Consider the following 19,127-nt stretch of genomic DNA (forward strand, 5'->3'; position numbering starts at 1 on the left):
TCTACTGGGAAATACCAAAACCCAGATACAAACGGTCTGCTCCGGAGACTTTCCGTCGGGGCCTCCGCCGCAAGGCCGCAGCCGCGACCCCAATTTCTGCCGCACTGCTCGTCTTCACTGCTGGGCCCCGCTGGTCTCCCGATGCGGCCGACACTGCTGGGCCCTCCGCCTTGTTATAAGACTCTCGGGTAGGCGGGTTCGCTCCGCTTCGAAGAGCCTCCGTTAGAGGCCTTGCTGGTGGGCCGCAGCTGCGATCCCTGGTGCTGCCGTTCCGCCCGTCTCTGCTGGGCCTTGTTAGGCACTGATTGCGGCCGATGCCGCGAGGCCCACCGGTCCGTCCCGACACCTCCCGGGCAGGCAGGCAGCTGGAGGCTTCTCGGGGCGTTTCCCTCTGTGGCTACTCAGTCACAGCCTCGCTCTGGTGTCCCCGGCGTAACAGTCGCCGGCTGATTAGTGTGGGCCAGTCCTCACTTCCGGAGCCCTCCAGGTCACACGGGATCCCTTCTGTATCTTCTTCCGTCTCCTAGCCCGGGGGGAGTTTGGAGGGGGTTCAGCTCCTAGGACCGAGGGCGGAACTCCGGGCTTTGTCTCCGTCGTCGTCGGGTCCCCTCCAGCGAGCGTCCGGTCTCGATTACCGCCCAGCAGCTTCCCTTCCAGCGTGGATCCACTCGCCGGGTCGCAAACCGCCCTCCGGGCAGTCCGGGCGCTGCAGAGTCCTTCTCTCTTCTTCGTTCTACACCGGGCCGAGGGTTAGCGCGGTGTCTCGGTTTCACGGAGGTCGGCCTCTGTCTCCTTCGTCTCCCGGTCACGACCTCCGATGCCGTCAAGCAGGCTGCTCCCGGACCACTCCGAGGCCAGTTCCCCTGCCAAAGTCTTCGCTCCGGGCTTCACCACCTCTCCCGGCGCTGTTGAACGTCAGCGGGGGAGAAGAAGATATATTTCAAGGCTTGGGCCTAGTCGGATCGGGGAGCCGCGAGGAGAAGCGTCCTCTCACGCCACCATCTTGGCCACGCCCCCGCCACCTCTTTTTTAGCTTGAAATTGATCCTGTCTCCTTATGCCAAAACTCTCCTTTAAAGCCTTCCTTTTAAGCAGAAGATACAATTATTGCCAACTCATCCAACAAATATGCTACACCTGCAGTGTTTATCATTCTAAAGAACATTATTATTAAAAAAAAAAAGAAAAAAAGTCAACACGCAATCAAAGCAAACCAACGTTGGCAAACTATTCTTTCATTGTGATTGTATTATTTCCCAATTAGAATCAAAGTCATTTAACACAGTAAGCACGTTTTACTTGAAAGGAGTGTGCTTTATTGAAAACTTGAACATCGATTTATTTAAATTAGCGCTGTACAATTCAAGGTGTCCCCAAAAAGATCAAACCTAAAATAAAAATGGTGTACTTTAATTATGGGCCACATCAAGAACCTGCTAGTGAGGATGAACTTCTTTAACAATTCTAGGCAGGCATCCAAATGTTTGCTAAAATCACACCATTCTAGTATCTCTGTCACTGTTGTTTGCAGTCAGCGGGTTGGACGGATTCTTTCTAAGAAAAAAAACATAAAAAAGAGCATTTAGTGCCCGACATTTACAATAAATTGTGTACAAATTTTAAAAGCTGTTCAGATTAACTTTTAACTAATCAGTTAATAAGCATGCCTAAACAGTTTAAGACATTCTTTTAAAGAGCTTACACTACATACACAAATGTCAAAAGGTCTAGAAAATAGTGCAACAATGTTCTCAAAATTAGCTCCCTTTTCCTACAGGCACACTGTATATATAGACAGTTTGATACCTCCGGGTCTAGCCAGCGCATATAAAACTTCTTAAATAAATAAACATTAAAAAACTTTTAGCAATAATCACTTTCCAAATCATAAATTTCTCAGATTTTATCATGATATTAAGTTGTTGAAGTTACTCAGAACAATCTTTTAATCACAATCATGAGATCCTTCTGCACCTTGTTATCCAAATCACTTCTCCGGTTACATTAATTAAAACCTATGCCAACACAAACATATACAAACTTCCAACAGACCAAGCAACGAAAACGGAGCTTAACGTACTTAAACAACCTTCAAAGGACTGGTTGAATGACACTTGTTTGCCAGTTCCTAAATATGTCTGAATTAGATAAAGAGGTCTTAAAAGAAAATTATGAAACAGCAGTATAATCAGCCCGATTTGGTAAATCAAAACGGATTCCAGACTAGTGTTTTACAGAATATCCAAAGGGAAGTCCATTGTTTTTAAGACTAGGAAAACGCGGAATCGAATCTTGGAGACATGATGTGTATTCTACTAACTCGTTTTCTAGGTTGACAGCTTCGAAGACCACAGATACCCCTAATTATCATGTGACGAAGGAGATCATCTGGTTTTGAAATCCGCAATGTAAAATGAAGGTCTGGATATTTTCGTCTCGCTACAAAGTTATTCATCATACTTCTGAAAACAGCAAAACTGCCCCAACAAAGGGAGATAAGACAAACCCTCACCTAAGAGCAAGATGAACTTGTATCTCATTTTTAATTCAACAATCACAGTTCAAAAGCACTCACAAAAGAAATGTTATTTCTAACGCTTGATGTAGCATACATGCATCATTTATTCATGATTGAGTAACTTAACAATCTCTAACGGTGGCATATCCTCAGGTGTCCAGGTACACTTTCACAACATTTTGGGACAAGGGCCCTTTGGCAGATCCTAAAAAGTGTCTGAGTTACTACGGCCTTAGACACGCTCGAATCTAGGAGGTATTACATTTTGCCTCTGGGTCCTTTCATTAATAGAACTGCCACTGAAAGAATTTAATTTAACTTACTTTCACACAAAAAAGCGAAAAAGACATAGGGAACAAAAATGCATGAAATAAAGGTCTCGACATCCACTTCCCCAGCTACAGAGGTTTCCATGAAGAATGTGAAGGCAGCTTAACATGGAAAGAATAAAAAGAAAGAGAAAGACAAACCTAAATGGAACCTAATTTGGTTGACGTGTCCAGTCTGCGTCACTCTTCTTGTATATGCACATTTATATGAGAGCATGAAGGCGCGGTGCAGCTTGACATAGCTGCCAGTCAATTTTGTTTGAGGATCTTGTGGTGATTCCTATACTATCCTGAGAAGCACTCCACCATTGATCTGCGGCCCTCTGAGGTTTTGGACCAGGGCACTGAGGCTATGATCACCTCATAGCTTAGCCATACAGTGGCAGCTGTGTGAACACGTCGTTAATGGAAAGAGCTCTATCTGCGATGTATCTTCAACCAGAGGCACCAATGAAAGATATGTGGTTACCGATGGCCATCACAGTCATTTGATGGGGGTGAGGGGGGTAAGAGGATAGGTGAATTGGTGAGCGAAACTGCTGGATTCAACAACATACTTGACATTGGTCTGCATTGTTGCATGGAGCTGCAGTTCTTAGAGTCATGAACGCTCGGCAGAGCATGAATCCCGAAAAATGAGTGTGCACATATATGAGTTTACTCGATCTACTTGGTACAGACAAAAGAACACAAATTAACATACCAAAAATGTTCCAGAGCACCATCCCATAATTTAAACCAACATTAGACAAGCCCATATCCTCACTCTGAAAGACCAGCCTCTCTAGGAACAACGTAGAAACTGGATTCCTCTTGTTAGTCATTGCAAAAACCCTAAGCCAAGCTTCAGGTCATAATACAAATAGGAGATCCCATTAGGGAACAGATTTGTGCAAGGAGGTCTATATTAATGAAGTAAGATAGGAACCCTCAATCCAACAGAGAACCCCGACTACCAAGAATAATCAGGTTAAGTCCCTTCTTGACAGAAGATTAAGGAGGAGGAGGATGTCGGCAGACAGAGAAGCAGAGTTGGCAAGTAGTGTCATACGGTTCCTAGAGATCAAGTAGGACTGTGTATCCGGACATCATAAACGTCAGCATACGGGGACTGAGTCCACTCATTTCCATCAGAATATATTTTTCCAACTCCTCGCTAGCTCACAGTGCGCCATCTGGACCCCTAACCTTACAGGGTACCGTATAGTATCTGCAGCCTCAGAACAAGACCACTCTAATTACGCAAGGAAATTGTGGAAACAGATCCACCTTTTCGTTATTACTTAGGCCTGCCCAAAGGAAGAAACAAGAAATATATGAATTGGCATCTCAAACATTTATTGAAGCAATTGAATTCTTGTGTAAAAGCATGAGCTGCAATTATTTGCAAAGAAAAAGCATTATAACCAGAATTACAAGAAAGATGAAAAAGATAAACAGTTCAACCATTATGATGTTTACACAGATTATATGAAGATATATCATACTTGTACTCCTACCTAATACTACCTACACTCGCAAGAGCATATAGTTTAAGTACCCACTGCCAGATCTCTTGTAACAACCCAACTCCCTAGACCTGTGTAACATGTATTAGGAAGCCAGTCTGGTGTAGCACAGGGCGCCTTCCTTTGCAGGATAGAGTTGAAATCAGCAGAGCTGCTTCTTAGTCACAGGCAAAGCATTCCAGGATAATCCCTAGAAGTGCTCCTCCGGCACATCTAGCTCAGAGGTGATTTATATAATAAAAGCCTTGTTGCAATCACACTATATAAGAAGTGCAGTGCTGTTGTGAATGTTTGTCTTGCGACTCAGAGCTGTCTTCAACAAGATACGAAAGACAACAGCATCATGCGCAAACTTCTTAGCCTTAGAAGGATTGTACTAAACAATTTGGTAATATGCCTAATGAGAAATGTACTGCCTGCAGAATGATTTCTAGTATGCTATCATGTACGTCGAAAGTATCCAAAAAGTCACAGTTTAAAAAGATGTCAAGTTTAAACGTGTAACTAAAATGGCGATTGTGTACTCGGGCCCTGTTCAACCTCACAAAAGTAAAGCTAGAGGAAGAGAAAACATCTTTGGCAAACTGCACCAGAATAATGATACATACATGGTAGTAGACCTAGGAGAGAGCGGAGATCGTCACAAGATGGGTTTTGAGGGTGGAATTCCTCTCCGTCAGCTGTGAGCATTCCTCAGTTCTTCCTCACATTCAATGTTGTTATAAGTACCCTTCCGACTCTGTCCCAAAAGGTGTTTAAATTTAAATGCTGTTAATTCCGAGCTCCAGACACCGATTTCTAATGAGAAGTCAAATCTGTAGACTTGGGCTAAGTGCAAGGAAGAGAAAAAACATACTAAGAGAGAGTGCCACTGTGTAAGGGAATGTTAGCGGACAGGTTTCACAGTCGCCGAAGTACTTGGACGCCGCCCTCGCGCGCTGACGTCAGTTCTTATACACAGCTTTTCAATGCCAGGAACGCAGAGCCATGATAAAAACCGACACTGGTGCCATAAAACTAGGGTCCTCAAAGGGATGTACCTTAACGCTAGATATCGGTTCGCAGAACAGGGAGGATGGGTGGGGCGGTAAGGAATCTAACACGAACTACTGTTTCTTACAGATATATCGTTACCGAAGGTAAGTAACTTGTGCATCTGAAATAAACAGGTTAGTGTTAGATTCCTTACCTTAGAATAGATACCCCAGCAATACCAAGCCCAGTGGTGGGTCTGCGAACCAATGATCACACCAGAAAGTCCTGGAGAACAGAACAGCCGAAAAACCCATCTCTCCGGACTTGGCTGTCCAGGTAGTAGTGTCTAGCAAACGTGTGCAGCGAGGCCCACGTAGCAACCTCACAGATGTCCTGCAAGGGGACTCCCCGACCCAGGGCAGTAGTAGCCGCCGTGGCCCGAGTGGAATGGGCCCTCAGCCCAACAGGGGGCTTCTTTTTAGCCAAAGAGTAGCATACCTTGATGCACAACACAACCCACCGAGAGATGGTCCGTTTGTGCACCGCCCGTCCCTTCTTAGCGCCCACGTAACCAACAAAGAGATGGTTGTCCACCCGGAACTGGCGTGTGCGGTCCAGATAGAATAAGAGCGCACGTTTTGGGTCCAGACGGTGGAGCCTCTCTTCTTCTTTCGAGGGATGCGGAGGCGGAAAGTAGGTGGGCAAGGTGATAGACTGCCCGATGTGGAAGGCTGTGACTACCTTGGGCAAGAAAGAGGGACGCGTTCTCTGCGACAACTTTGTCCGGGTGGACCAAAAGGAAAGGAGGTTTGGAAGAAAGAGCCTGGAGCTCACGCACTCTCCTGGCAGAGGTGATGGCAACCAGGAAGGCAGTCTTAAGAGTGAGAAGACGAAGAGAGCAATTGTGAAGTGGCTCGAATGGAGAGCACATCAAATAAGTATGGCAGAGAGGTAGCCCTTGATAGAGCCCAGAGTAGAACCCTGCTGGGCAAGAGAAAGAAGAAAGAGGAGAACCTCTGAAAGGGGGGCAGAAAGAGGATCCACAGCCTTTGCTGTGCACCATGCCACAAATGTATTCCACCTGCAGGCATATACCGATTTTGTGGAGGGACGCCTGGCTGCCAGAATCACATCACAGACTTCAGGATGCAAGTCAAATAGCCTCAACTGTCGCCGCTCAATCTCCACACATGGAGGTGGAGACTGGACAGGTTCGGTTGGAGGACCGTCTCATGCTGCTGCGACAGGAGGTCCTCCTGAAGAGGCGGACAAATCGGGGGATAGACTGACATGCTGAGTAGCTCGGGATACCAGTATCTTCGTGCCCAGTCTGGAGCCACAAGGTTTATTTGGGCCCGGTCGCGCCTGATCTTCCTCAGCACTCTGGGCGGAAGTGGTATAGGCGGAAAGGCATACAATAGACCGCAGCTCCACTCGCGACGAAAAGCGTCTCCGAGCGAGTGCCAACTTGGAAATTCCAACGCGCAGAACTGATGACATTGCCCGTTCTTTTCTGTGGCGCATAGATCTAACCAAGGCTCTCCCCACTGCTGAAAGAGACCTTGCGCCACGTCCGAGTTCAGACGTCATTCGTGATCCCTCATGGACCGACGGCTGAGTTCGTCCGCACTGGCGTTCAGGGAACCTGCCAGGTGTTGAACCACCAGTGTCACGCCCTGATGTACCAGCCATTGCCAGAGGCGCAGAGCCTCCTGGCACAGGGTCCACGACCCCACCCCACCCTGTTTGTTGGAGTACCACATGGCGGTGGTGTTGTCCGTGAACACCTGTACTACATTCCCCGGACAGAGGGGAGGAATGCTTTCAAGTCGGATCGCCCTGCTCCAGAAGGTTGAAGTGGAGCCGGGACTCCGCCAGAGGCCTCTGATCTCCGCCTCTACCATGTGGCCCCACCAGCCCAGGAAGGACACATCCGTCACGACTACGTGCTACGGTTGGGGTAGGGAGAGGGATCTGCCGCTGACCCAATCGCGGTCCGTGAGTCACCACTGCAACTGTCTCGCAGTGCCCTCCGAGATCAGAGAGTGGTCGGACAGGTTGCCTTGATGCTGGGCCCACTGAAACTTCAGGTCCCACTGCAGGGCCCGCATCCGCCACCAGGCGATATGCACCAGAAGGTTGCAGGAGGCCATTAGCCCCAGAAGCAGCAGCGTTAACCTGACCGAGACTTGGGATAAAGGCTGAAAGATCGGAATCAGAGCCTGAATACCCCAAACCCGCTGTTCGAGAGGAGAAACCCGAAACCGCGCCAAGTCCAGAAACGCTCCGATGAAGAGGAGCTTCTGAGAGGGACACAGGTGTGACTTCGGCACATTGATGGAGAACCCCAGCAGGTGCAGGAGGTCTGCCGTAGTCTGAAGGTGGCTAACGACTGTCTGGGGCGAGCCCGCCTTCAACAACCAGTCGTCGAGATAGGGGAAGACTGGCACCCTCAATCTGCGCAGATGAGCTGCGACCACCGCAATCACTTTCGTTAACGCCCGAGGGCACTGGTAAGGCCGAAGGGGAGCACTGTAAACTGAAAGTGCTCGTGGCCTACCGTGAACTGCAGGTAGCGCCGGTGGGCCGGCAGAACGGGGATGTGAAAATAAGCGTCCTGCACGTCCAACGCCACCATCCAGTCTCCAGGGTCTAGGGCAGCTAAGACCTGAGCCAAAGTCAGCATCTTGAACTTCTCCTTCCAGAGGAAGCCGTTGACGTTCCGCAGGTCCAAGATAGGACGTAGGCCCTCTGTGTCCTTCTTGGGAACCAGAAAGTAGTGGAAGTAACAACCACACCAGGAACGTGCTCGATGGCCCCCTTGGCCAAGAGGGCCATACCTTCCTCTTGCAGAAGTTGCAAGTGATCCCCCGACATGTGGTGGTATTGCGGTGGCATGGCTGGAGGGGGTCGCCTCAAAGGGGAGGGAGTAGCCCCTTCGGACGATTTGCAGCACCCACCTGTCCGATGTGATGGTGCGCCAATGGACCCTGCCCCCCACTGGCGTCGAATGGGCCTGAAAGCTCGGATTAGGAAGGCTTTGAGGCGGATGCTGGGGGGGTGGATGTGGACTGGCCTCGCCGCTGTCCCCTGGCACCGCCATGGCAGTTACCACATCCGCCGCAGCACTGGATGTTAGTCTGTGGCCCGTGGCTGGCAGGACGTGAGAGGGCGCCCCTTCCTTGGCCACGAAAGGAGCGAAAGGCAGAAGTTTGCTGGCGCTGGCCCGACAGGCCCATGGACTTGGCCGTAGCCCTTGAAACTCTCAAGCGCACTGTCTGCCTTGTCGCTAAAGAGGTGACGGCCATCAAACGATATTTCCATGAGGGAATTCTGGACATCAGCCGAAAAGTTGGCAGAACTCAGCCAGGCGTGGCGGCAAACCGCCACCGTCGTGGAAATCGCCCTGAGTCCGTGGTATCCAGCCCACATCGGATAGAATACCGTGCTGCATCTCGCCCTTCCGCGAGGGTTTGAGCGAGTTTGACCAGGACCTCCTCCGGGCAACCTGGCAGCACTTCCGCGACCATGTCCCACATAGAGTGGGTATAACGGCCCAAAAGGCAAGCGGTATTGACTGACCGCAGACCCAAACTAAGTAAGGAGAACATTTCCTACCGAACTGCTCATACCTTTTGGATTCCTGATCAGGTGGAGCAGTCGGGAATGCGGTCTGGGATTTAGAGGCTGGATAACCAGGTTCTCGGGTGAGGTGGGTGGACAAGAAGCTAGGGTCACCCGGACCCAGGCGGTGGTGCCTGGCCACGTTCCGATCTACAGGGGGACCTGTAGCGGGCCTGGACCAAGTGCCCAACAGAACATCAGTAAGGGCCTCATTAAATGGCAGTAGAGGCTCCGAAGAGCTTGCCTGCGGTTTAAGGACCTTGGTGAGGAGGTTAGTCCTCACGGCCACGACGGGGAGCTCAAGAGCCAAGGCCTTGGCTGCCCTCGTCAGCACCACGCTGTAAGCAGCCCCCTCCTCCGTAGCCACGGTAGGAGGGGAGACAAAGCCAGTGTCTGGCGAAGTGTCCAAACCACTGGCCTCCCCTAGTTCTACTGTCCAGTCCTGAAATGACTGGCACTCTCGTGCCAGAGGGTCCTCAGATCCATCCCAGTCCCCCTTGCCTCCCATCTCCTGATAGTCAGGTTCAAAGGATGGGGCCGGATCATAGAAGAATTGCTCTTCTCTCGGCGTCGAATGCGGTGCCTAGCGACGCCGGTCTGACGACGGATCCGGACCGAGGGAGGGACCGGGGACGAAGTCGTCCTGGGACGGCGTCAGGGGTGACACCCTGGGGGTCGGTGCCGGCGGAGGGTCCTAAGCGGCGACCCGGATCAGGACCGGGATCCAGTGGGGCCCTGCGGTGTCGGGACCGTAGTCGGTGCCGGGGCCGAAGCACCCGACGGCGTTGGGGCCGAAGCACCCGGCCCGCTTGGGCTCCCAGTCGGGGCCGCGGGGCCCAAAGGCGCCACGGCGGGACCAGACGGAGGAGAGAGCGACCTCATGGCCATAAGGAAGGCATCGATCTCCGGCGACGCTTTCAGCCCAGGGACCAGCGGGTATGGAGCTGGCAGCGGCGCCTGCGGTTCCGGCGGAGCCGCGTCGGCGGTGTCGCCCGAACCCCCGGCCGCATTACGCGCACGTCGGGGGAGTCTATGTCGTCTCTTCGACTTGTTGTGCCTCTTACGTGAGGACTTGGAGCCCGACAAATGGTGTGGACTCGCTGAGCTTCGACGACTGTGGCCCCGTGACCGATCATTTGACCTCCTCCTTCACCTGGACCGTGAACGGCGCGGGCCAACTGCTGGAGCTTGAGGGGCTTACGGGACCGCTCCCGCCTAGCCGTCGACGTCAAGGCCCGGCAGTCGGGGCACAATTTGTCATCATGGCCAGCCCCAAGGCAATACAGGCACCGGCGGTGGGGGTCGGTAACCGACATCAGTCGGTTGCAATCAGCACAGGGCTTGAACCCGGGCATCCCTACCGGCACAGATAGTCTTTACGACTCGAAACAGGATCAAAAAGATCGAAAAAGTTAGTCAAAAAGTGACTAAGGAGTATTGCTTTTTCCGGATCTGCGCTTGCTGGCGCGGAAAAAAGAAGAACTGACGTCAGCGCGCGAGGGCGGTGTCTAAGTACTCCGGCGACGTCATCCCAGCTCCAAAGATGCCGACGACTGACGCGGAGCCGCAGACGACGCCTTCTGACGCGCAGGGTTACTGCTACGCAAAACTTTCCGGATCCAGTCTGACGCCTGGGGATATTCTAAGGTAAGGAATCTAACACTAACCTGTTTCTTTCAGATGTATTACCCAGCTGCAGGTTCAGCAACAAAGAGGATGTTGATTTCATGTTGGGATCCATAGCTATGCATATTTGTCCAGGTCCGAGCACCATCCCTTCTAGATACCCTGAGTTCCCAAAGAGCCATGTTAACCTATTCCTGGATTACGAATTTAATCAAACCTGCATTACCTATTAAATAAAAGTGGCTATGTAAGGTAAATCACTAATATGTATGTGCTATTTCAAGATTCCGTAAGCATTATTTCCATCTCCACTAGAAAAAGACCTGGTAAACACAGTGAAGTCACTAACACTCGGTGGGTCTGCCTTGCAGGAAAACCCATGGTGTTTCTTAAGAGCACAGGACTCCAAACGATACATTTTATGATCATTCATCAGACGCTATATTTTACTACCATTTATTCACAGGGTCAATCTGTAGTGATCGCATCACTACTTAATCTTCTGTGGAGCGGTACCATTATTCTCATAGATACTTTTCTCCTAGTAATTCCTTAAAATGAGTCGTATGTATTAGTTACAGTTCAATTAAATGAAACAATATACTATTATCTATATATTTTCTCTAGAAAGCAATCTGCTGCTCTTCTAAAGAAATGTAACAGCTACAGTTGGTACCTATTTAGAAGTGTTAAAGATGGTACGAAATATTCTGGGACTTCTACCGGAATCAGCTAAAACAACGGTAATTCAGGCTCTGCTGTTACCCTGTCTAGATTACTGCAATGTACTCTACTTGGGGGTCTCCAAAGGCAGGTTGGGGATGCTTCAAAGGGCACAAAATGCAGTAGCTCGGCTGCTAATAAAAATTCCAAAACAGACCTCAATAAGCCCAGGACTTGCAAAACTACATTGGCTCCCCATCAAGATTAGAGTCTCTTTTAAAGCACTCTGCTTTGCACGAAGGATACTCAATTTGGGGCCCAAGATATTTTTTCATAGGATTGTAGCCGATACTCATTTCGAACAAGTTACTTACCTTTGGTAACAATGTATCTGGTAGAGACACAGTCTAGCCGCAGATTCCTAAACTTGGAACATTGTCCAGGTGCCAGATTGGATCTGGAGATTTTTCAGCAGAACCTCTGCGTGCTGGGGGACAGTGTTGCATGGCTCCGCCTTGATGTCATCCACGGATAGGACGTAAATGGAGCCATATACGTGCCTCTCGGCGCGTTGATGTCAATGTTCTACTATGAAGCTTTTACGCGCCACAACACAGAGCCACAACTAAAACTGTGAGTGTGTGGGAACAGTGTGCAAAAAAAGATAAAAAATCTTTGAAACAACAATGACAATAAATAATAAAATGATGAGAAACATCACAATGCATTGTAGATAAAACCAGTCATACTGTAAGGAACTGAAGGGAGAGAGCAGAGTACTCGCACCTAGAAATAGTCTAGCAGAAGCGAAGAACCATAACCTCCTATGAGGCACAACTGCAATGGAAATTAATGTTATTGTAAATGACAAGCAGTCTGCAACCACACGAATGTCATTGTAATGCACAACAAGACTAACGACATGACGCTATGGCAATTGCCAACATTTCTCCAACAGATAATGTACAACCATAAGTACTAAATATGACCAATTGACTGTAGCATTGTCAAATAGACTCCAAACTAATAGAGAACAAGTCTCGGGGGAGAAGGGAGGGAGGAAGGACATGACCAAGATCAACACTGAAATAGAACCAGGGTGTAAGAGTGTGGATGGATATAGAAGCCCACCACCCAGTTGAGCGAATGGGAGAAGAAGCAACAGGTAAAACAGAATAAGACATCCTGACCTGGGAAGGATGCGAAGAGACTAACACGCATGAAGACAGAGACCACAGGCAAAAAGACTAGTGGGAAAAACCCAACCTAACAAGGTCATCGCAGAGCAGGGAGGATGGGTGGATGTTAAGGAATCTGTGACTAGACTGTATCTCTACCAGATACATCGATACCGAATCTAAGTAACTTATTCATCCGATAGAGAAATCTAGCCGAAGATTCCTTAACTTAGAATAGATACCAAAGCTATACCCCATTGGAGGAGGGTCTGCTACTGAACCCCACCAAGTTCCAAAGAGAACTAATCCGTCAATAAATTTGACTAAGACAGGTGGAAACAGCAAGTGCAAGCATGGTTGAACTAGCCCAATAAGCTCTAGAAAAGGAGCATGAACAAGGAAAGGCAATGTCACCACAGTCCATCACAGGACAGTACGAGACTTTCAGCTTCCGGGAAGGACAAAGGGAAAGCACAGAAACCAGAACGTCAGTGCACAATGAAAGAAAATCCATAAGCTTCTGTAACAAGAATAAGAAGCAGAACTGTATGCAGGATCCGATGGATCTGCCGAAAATAAAAGTCCCACAGAAAGGGCAAAACAGCATGACAGAGTCAGAGCGTACAAAATGAGCATGCACAACAGTGGATGCCAAGAATGATATGTGGAGAGACAGATGTGACCCATGTAGAGATACACTAAACCATGACGAATATACAAGGAGATACAGTATGTGGATAGTAGGGATACACATATGCAGACCGTGTAAGCCACACCAAACACATGCAAAAGACAATGAAATGTGGCATCGACAGCACATGTGTCGGCAGAAAGACACAGAACTTATCACCAGGTAGTCATACTGACCAACCATACACCGAAGTACATTGGTCAAAGGATACCGGCAGAAGCAGGACACAAACTTAAGGCTCGCTCTCAAAATAGAGAGAGAAAGAGAGGAAAAGAAAGAGACAAAATCTGGGGTAAAGAAACCCAAGATACTGCAACGAGGAAAACATTGTATGAGTGCTCCTCCGCAGGTAGTATACATATTATATGTATACATATATATATATGATCAAGGCCTCGCCAGGCCGAAACGCGTCATGGCAGAATGGTTTGAAATAAATCTTCACGCACAACAACTTGGGTTTGCCTCGTCTTTCCGTATTGCTGGGACGACAACATACTATATATATATATATATATATATATATATATATATATATATATATATATATATATATATATATATATATATATATATATATATATATATATATATATATATATATATATATATATATATATATATATATATATATATATATATATATATATATATATATATATATATATATATATATATATATATATATATATATATATATATATATATATATATATATATATATATATATATATATATATATATATATATATATATATATATATATATATATATATATATATATATATATATATATATATATATATACACATTTTTTTTCTTTTCTTTCTTAAAGAGAAAGACAAGGTAACTCGAAGAGCATGCCCAAGCCCGCATACAAGTACCGAAGGCACCGATGTAAAACATAGACATATGTCAAGACACAGTAAATCATATACAGATATATTCAGAAATATATGTATATATATATATATATATATATAACCTTATACAGACACTGTATAAATGACAAAGAACATCTCTGAACAGTGAGACTTCTACGGATAACATTGGCCGAGGCCATGAATAGAGGGACCCGAGCCCCTGCCTGGCAATGAGCAAAGGGAAGACCAAGGACATTAGCACTTCCTAACACTAGAGATTGAAGAGCAGCCAATACCACAAAGATTAGAATGCCGCCAACAGTGTGGCGCAAGTTGGACCAGCAGGCCACCAAGTGCCTATGAACGTAACCAGGGTGTACCCACAGACAGTGCAAGAACTGAAAGCGGAACATAAACTGTTCCAGAAGTGGAACAGAAATAGATGCTCACAAGAGACATTGGCTTATGGCTAAGACAGCCAACATAGGCAAAAAAGGTGGAAACAAAGTGAAACGCTTGAAAGACAGCCAAAGGCAAGAAAATGAAGGCGTGTACACACACGGAAGAGCCAGTCGTAGCATAAATCCAACAATACTCTGGAGAAGTCTGCATCCTCAGAGGCAGGAGAGAACTACGGACCAACTGTAAAATACAAACATGTAAGCTCCAAAGAGAGCTAGGCCACCCTTGTGGGTCTTACCAGAGGAGAAGTCCCACAACAGTAGGGGGGACGAAAAGAAGCAAAAACCATAGTGCGATAAGCTCACAGCATGAACTATAGTAAAGTTCCCCAGAGGGAAAGAAGGCAACAACCCTAAGAGGACCTATCAGGATCCTCTGTGAGGACCTACACCATCCAGGAAGAACAGTACCTGGGCACCGTACATACATCACCCAGGAAGAATACCTCCCATGGCAAGGTAGAATGGCTATGAACCAACAAATACCCCACATAGGGTATGTCACATCCCTATAAAAAGCAAGGGAACTCCTCTTGAGACTAGCTCTTAGACAGAGGAGATGAATATTAGAACAGCTGTCTAGCTGAACTGTCCGTCTGGAAAATAACTTGAACCCAGAGACCAACACCAAAGAAAGGCAGTGACAATACTGCAACCAACGCAAACAAGACAATAACTCTGCAACAATGGACTTAAAACAGTGTCAATCACAGGAAACCCAACATGGGACGCTGGACCGCTGAGTCCGCATGACTATCAAAAAGATGGGCCCCATCAAAGGGCAAATCTCAGAGATGCTCCTCAACATTTTTAGGAAATCCGCCAGCATGTAGCCAATCATGGTGACGCAGAGCAACAGACCTGACCATAGCCCGACCCACAGAGTCAGTGGTTTCCATGGGTGATCGAATAGAACATTTTGCCAACTCTAGACCATTGTGGAGTATTTGAGTCAGGTCAGCCAGAGGGCCTTCCGGAAGAGAGGGAAGGAGGCGCTCAACCGAGTCCCGGAGGGCTAAAGTAGCCTGTGCAAACACGCAGGACATGTTCAAGGACCGAAAGCCCGAGCTTGCGGATGTAAACATTTGTCTACCACATGTCTCCAACCAACGAGACTCTTTAGTGGGTGGAAGTATCTGAGGAAAGGACAACGGCAGCGAAGCTGAGGCTGCCTGGACAACAAGCCCTTGAGCCCTAGGTTATAGGGACAGACAGGGTTATCTGGAGCTGGGCGATGACTATGTGCAATAGCACATTCCACAGGGTCCAGAGAGTAGGGCCTCGAGTGGGCCTCGCCCAGGTCCCCAGAAGAATATCGTACAACAATGCGTCAAAGGGCTGCAAGGGCTCGACATTTGCGTTGCCCTGGTGGAGTCGATCCAACACGGGATCGGAAGGCAGAGAGACAGAAGGAGGCTGGAACTGTAAATATGTCAGCATCAACATGTTCCAAAGAATGCGTAAGCAACACTGGGGGATTGGGGAGGGAGGTGAATCCCCAGGGGCCTCATCCACCATCAGCAAGGGAGAAGGAAAGGACGTCTCTGGCGTTGCTGCATCGACGAACGCCAATGGAGACTCCGTTGACCGGGTCGGGATGGTGTTGGGACAGCGGCGTTCCGACATCCACCACGATGGGAGACTGTGGTGTGGGATGACAACGACTTGGGGACAAGTCCCCTCCTGCTGCCGCATCAGACGTCATCGCAGGAATCCCCACAGGACTGTGCCCTGACGCCATAGGTGGACTGTGGCCTGACGTTTGAATGGGAAGCCCCATCGGGCCGACTAAGACGTCGCAGCGACTCCGGAACTGGAGTCAGGGTACTCGACTGGCGCCGAGGGCGAACCCGCCGGAGAACTCCCAGTCTGAGTCCCTACCACCTCTGTGGGGCCCAAAGGCGCGCCAGGGAGAGGGGTTGACCCAAAGATGGCCTGCAAAGCCTGATAATAGGCTTCCATCTGGGTCCTAGTTGACCCAACCCCAGGAAATTAGGGTAGGCTGGGGTCGACTACTGAGAGGCCTTGTCCAGTAAAGACCGTGAGCAGGGGCCACAGACGTCATGACTACGTGAGACTGATGGCCTCCGTGACTACTTCTTGTGCTTACCTGAGGAAGGTGAGTGAAGGCCTCGAAAACAAGTCTGTGACCTGCCCCCAACAGGAACCTCAGCTCGAGATGGAGACCGGCGATGCTTGGACTCAGAATGGGACATCTGGGCGGACAACAATTTCATCCTACGTTCCCGTATGGACTTCAGCTTCAGCTTCCAACAAGTGTCGCACTCCACCGAGTTTTGGTGCTCGACTAAGCACCACATACAAATTGTGTACAGACCCATCGCCGACATCTGCCGCGCACAGGCCTCACATGACAAAGCCCGAAGCCATCGGAACACTGTTCCCAGACACGGAAAGGCGTCATTTAGACCTAAGAAACAGGCCAGAGGAACCGCTTCTCCTGGATCCGCACTGTAGGCGCGGAAAAGAAAAACTGATGTCAGCGCGCTGGGCGGGAGCTAGATGGCTATTCTGACGTCATATCCGTGAATGACGTCAGGGTGGAGCACAGAGGTACTGCTGAAAAATCTCTGGATCCAGTCTGGCACCTGAGGATATTCTTAGTTAAGGAATCTGGCTAGATGTCTCTATCAGATAGACACCTCAGGTCTTGTGGGGCAGAGCTGAATGTGGTCCCTAGAGTGAACAAAATGTGCCTGGGAGGCAGCCCTTTCAGATTCCTGGTAGCTAAACTCTGGAACTCTATGCCATTGACCTGAGATTGGAGCCATCAGAAGCAAGGTTACGGAAAAATCCTAAGACCTGCTTATTCAGACAAATAACATAGGACTGGTTGGCCCTTTCAGATGAACCGACTGGACAGGCTTTTTGATCTTAGTGCAGTATCTCCAATGCAGGGACACTCCTTGGGAGTAACCAGGCGCTTTACAAACCTCATAACATAACTTTGGAGCAAGTTATACATAAAAAAAGTAAGTACACATTGCCCCCACTTACAAACTGTGTATGGGGCACCAAATATTCTGCTTACTCTGGCTCATGCAATTCTTTTTACTTAAGTCATTAGGCCTCCCTCTTGAGCATTTTCCTTTGATTGGTGAGGAGCATATGAAATGCAGTCTGTGTATAGCTCTTTTAAAGGTGCTAGTAGTTCCTGAAATAATTTTCCTTACATTAGCACTGTGAATCCTCTTGCACCAAAGCTTCACAAAAAAGTTGAAGCACCATCAGTATAAATGGGCATAGAGACACCCTGAAGGAACCACCTGGCCATCTGTGCATTTTGCTTTCAATGGCCGCCCGTGCTTTGCTGCCTTTCCATGCTGCACAGCAATGAAGAATTCTAACAATGCTCATTAGTGTAAGCTTTTCACAGAGCAGCCAAGTGTACCCGGATCTCACAAGGCCCATCAGTGGCAGCACTTCACAGCCTCCCACTGCCCACTCCTACTCACCTGGTACTGACATAAGGGTACTGTCTGCCTCCGACAAACACTCTAGGTGGACAGTAGCAAGAGAGTATTTATGAGAGGAGTAATGGGTTGTGTTAATGGGAGAAGGTCAAAGATTTTGCCAATGTATTCAATGCCAATTATTGATTATAAATGCACATTACTTTTGCACCCCAACATGATAATTACTTTGAAACAAGGAAAAAAACATTTTAAACAGGTTTTGTATATATCTATATATATATATATCTATATATATATATATATATATATATATATATATATATATATACACACACACATTTCTAAAGTACAACAATAATATTTTCTTGTGATCCACTTCAAGCACAAATAATTAAGGGAAAGTAAAAGGAGAAAATGCATAAAATAAAGGGGCAGTCAAGTAAAGATATAGCTACAAATTTGACTCAACCTTACCTAAAAAAGCATCAATGATATACTGACCATTCACTCCTAAATGGGGAAAAAAAATAAATGGAATGGTCAAAACAAACAAAAAAGGATTGAGCAAAATCACACAGGAGGTATCAACCAAAATGATGAAAGAAGATGGTACTGTCAAGAAGAATACTACTAACATTTCGGTTAAATAGTGCTATGTTCCATGCGGTTTAAGGGTAATGGTAGATTTAGAAAAAAACTGTTAATCATGCAGAAAATCTTGACGAGGGTCTGCAAGATAGCAAAGCAAAAAATAACAAGCATTTGTAATGCAATCAGTCTCGCCTTTGGGACCTTATATGTATTTAGCTATGCAGCACATTAGCCTGGGTGCTGGAACATCTACTGTTCTTTAACATGGAGGGAAAGTAAGCATCAAACTGCGTGGCACACCAGGTATGGGAACACATGGAGAGAAATATTGCCTTTCAACAGGAAATGGTATAGTCTTAAGCTCTGTTTTTTTTTTGATAACCAATTTTATTCTTTTGAAAAGCAAACATCAAATCAGCATTAGACACGTAAAATGATGAATCATTACCATTTACAGGAGCATAACATCTCATGAGTCCCGATCTCTGAAGGTATACACAGATATATTATTTTAATAGTGTACTTTGATTATTCCACAGTACCCAGCCATTTTCCCTACACCCTACGGTACTTCTCTTGTGCCGCATTCAGGGTTTTTCTTGGGTCAGGCACCAGTCTACCCCCCTCCGCCATTTCCCAGGACAAGGTGGGTGGGGGCATTTCC

General features: G+C 47.6%; 1 protein-coding gene across 11 annotated transcripts in view; it reads right to left on the reverse strand.

Annotated features, from left to right (window-relative positions):
* Positions 1-1,292: 1,292 nt before the first annotated feature.
* Positions 1,293-19,127, reverse strand: part of NAP1L4 (nucleosome assembly protein 1 like 4) — a 1,422,554-nt gene continuing 1,404,719 nt past the window's right edge. For 9 of the 11 annotated variants that reach the window (XM_086957864.1, XM_086957862.1, XM_086957861.1 and 6 more), the window contains 2 exons: positions 18,347-18,382; positions 1,293-1,553 (listed from right to left, as the gene is read on the reverse strand). In XM_086957864.1, coding sequence (XP_086813990.1) covers positions 18,377-18,382 — 6 coding nt within the window. In that variant the 3' untranslated portion in view covers positions 1,293-1,553; positions 18,347-18,376. The remainder of the gene's footprint in view (positions 1,554-18,346; positions 18,383-19,127) is intronic. The other 2 variants (XM_086957858.1, XM_086957855.1) reach the window with 1 other exon arrangement.

The sequence above is a fragment of the Lissotriton vulgaris genome, chromosome 2_1 (assembly GCF_964263255.1).
Source record: "Lissotriton vulgaris chromosome 2_1, aLisVul1.2, whole genome shotgun sequence".
Classification (NCBI taxonomy): Eukaryota; Metazoa; Chordata; class Amphibia; order Caudata; family Salamandridae; genus Lissotriton; species Lissotriton vulgaris.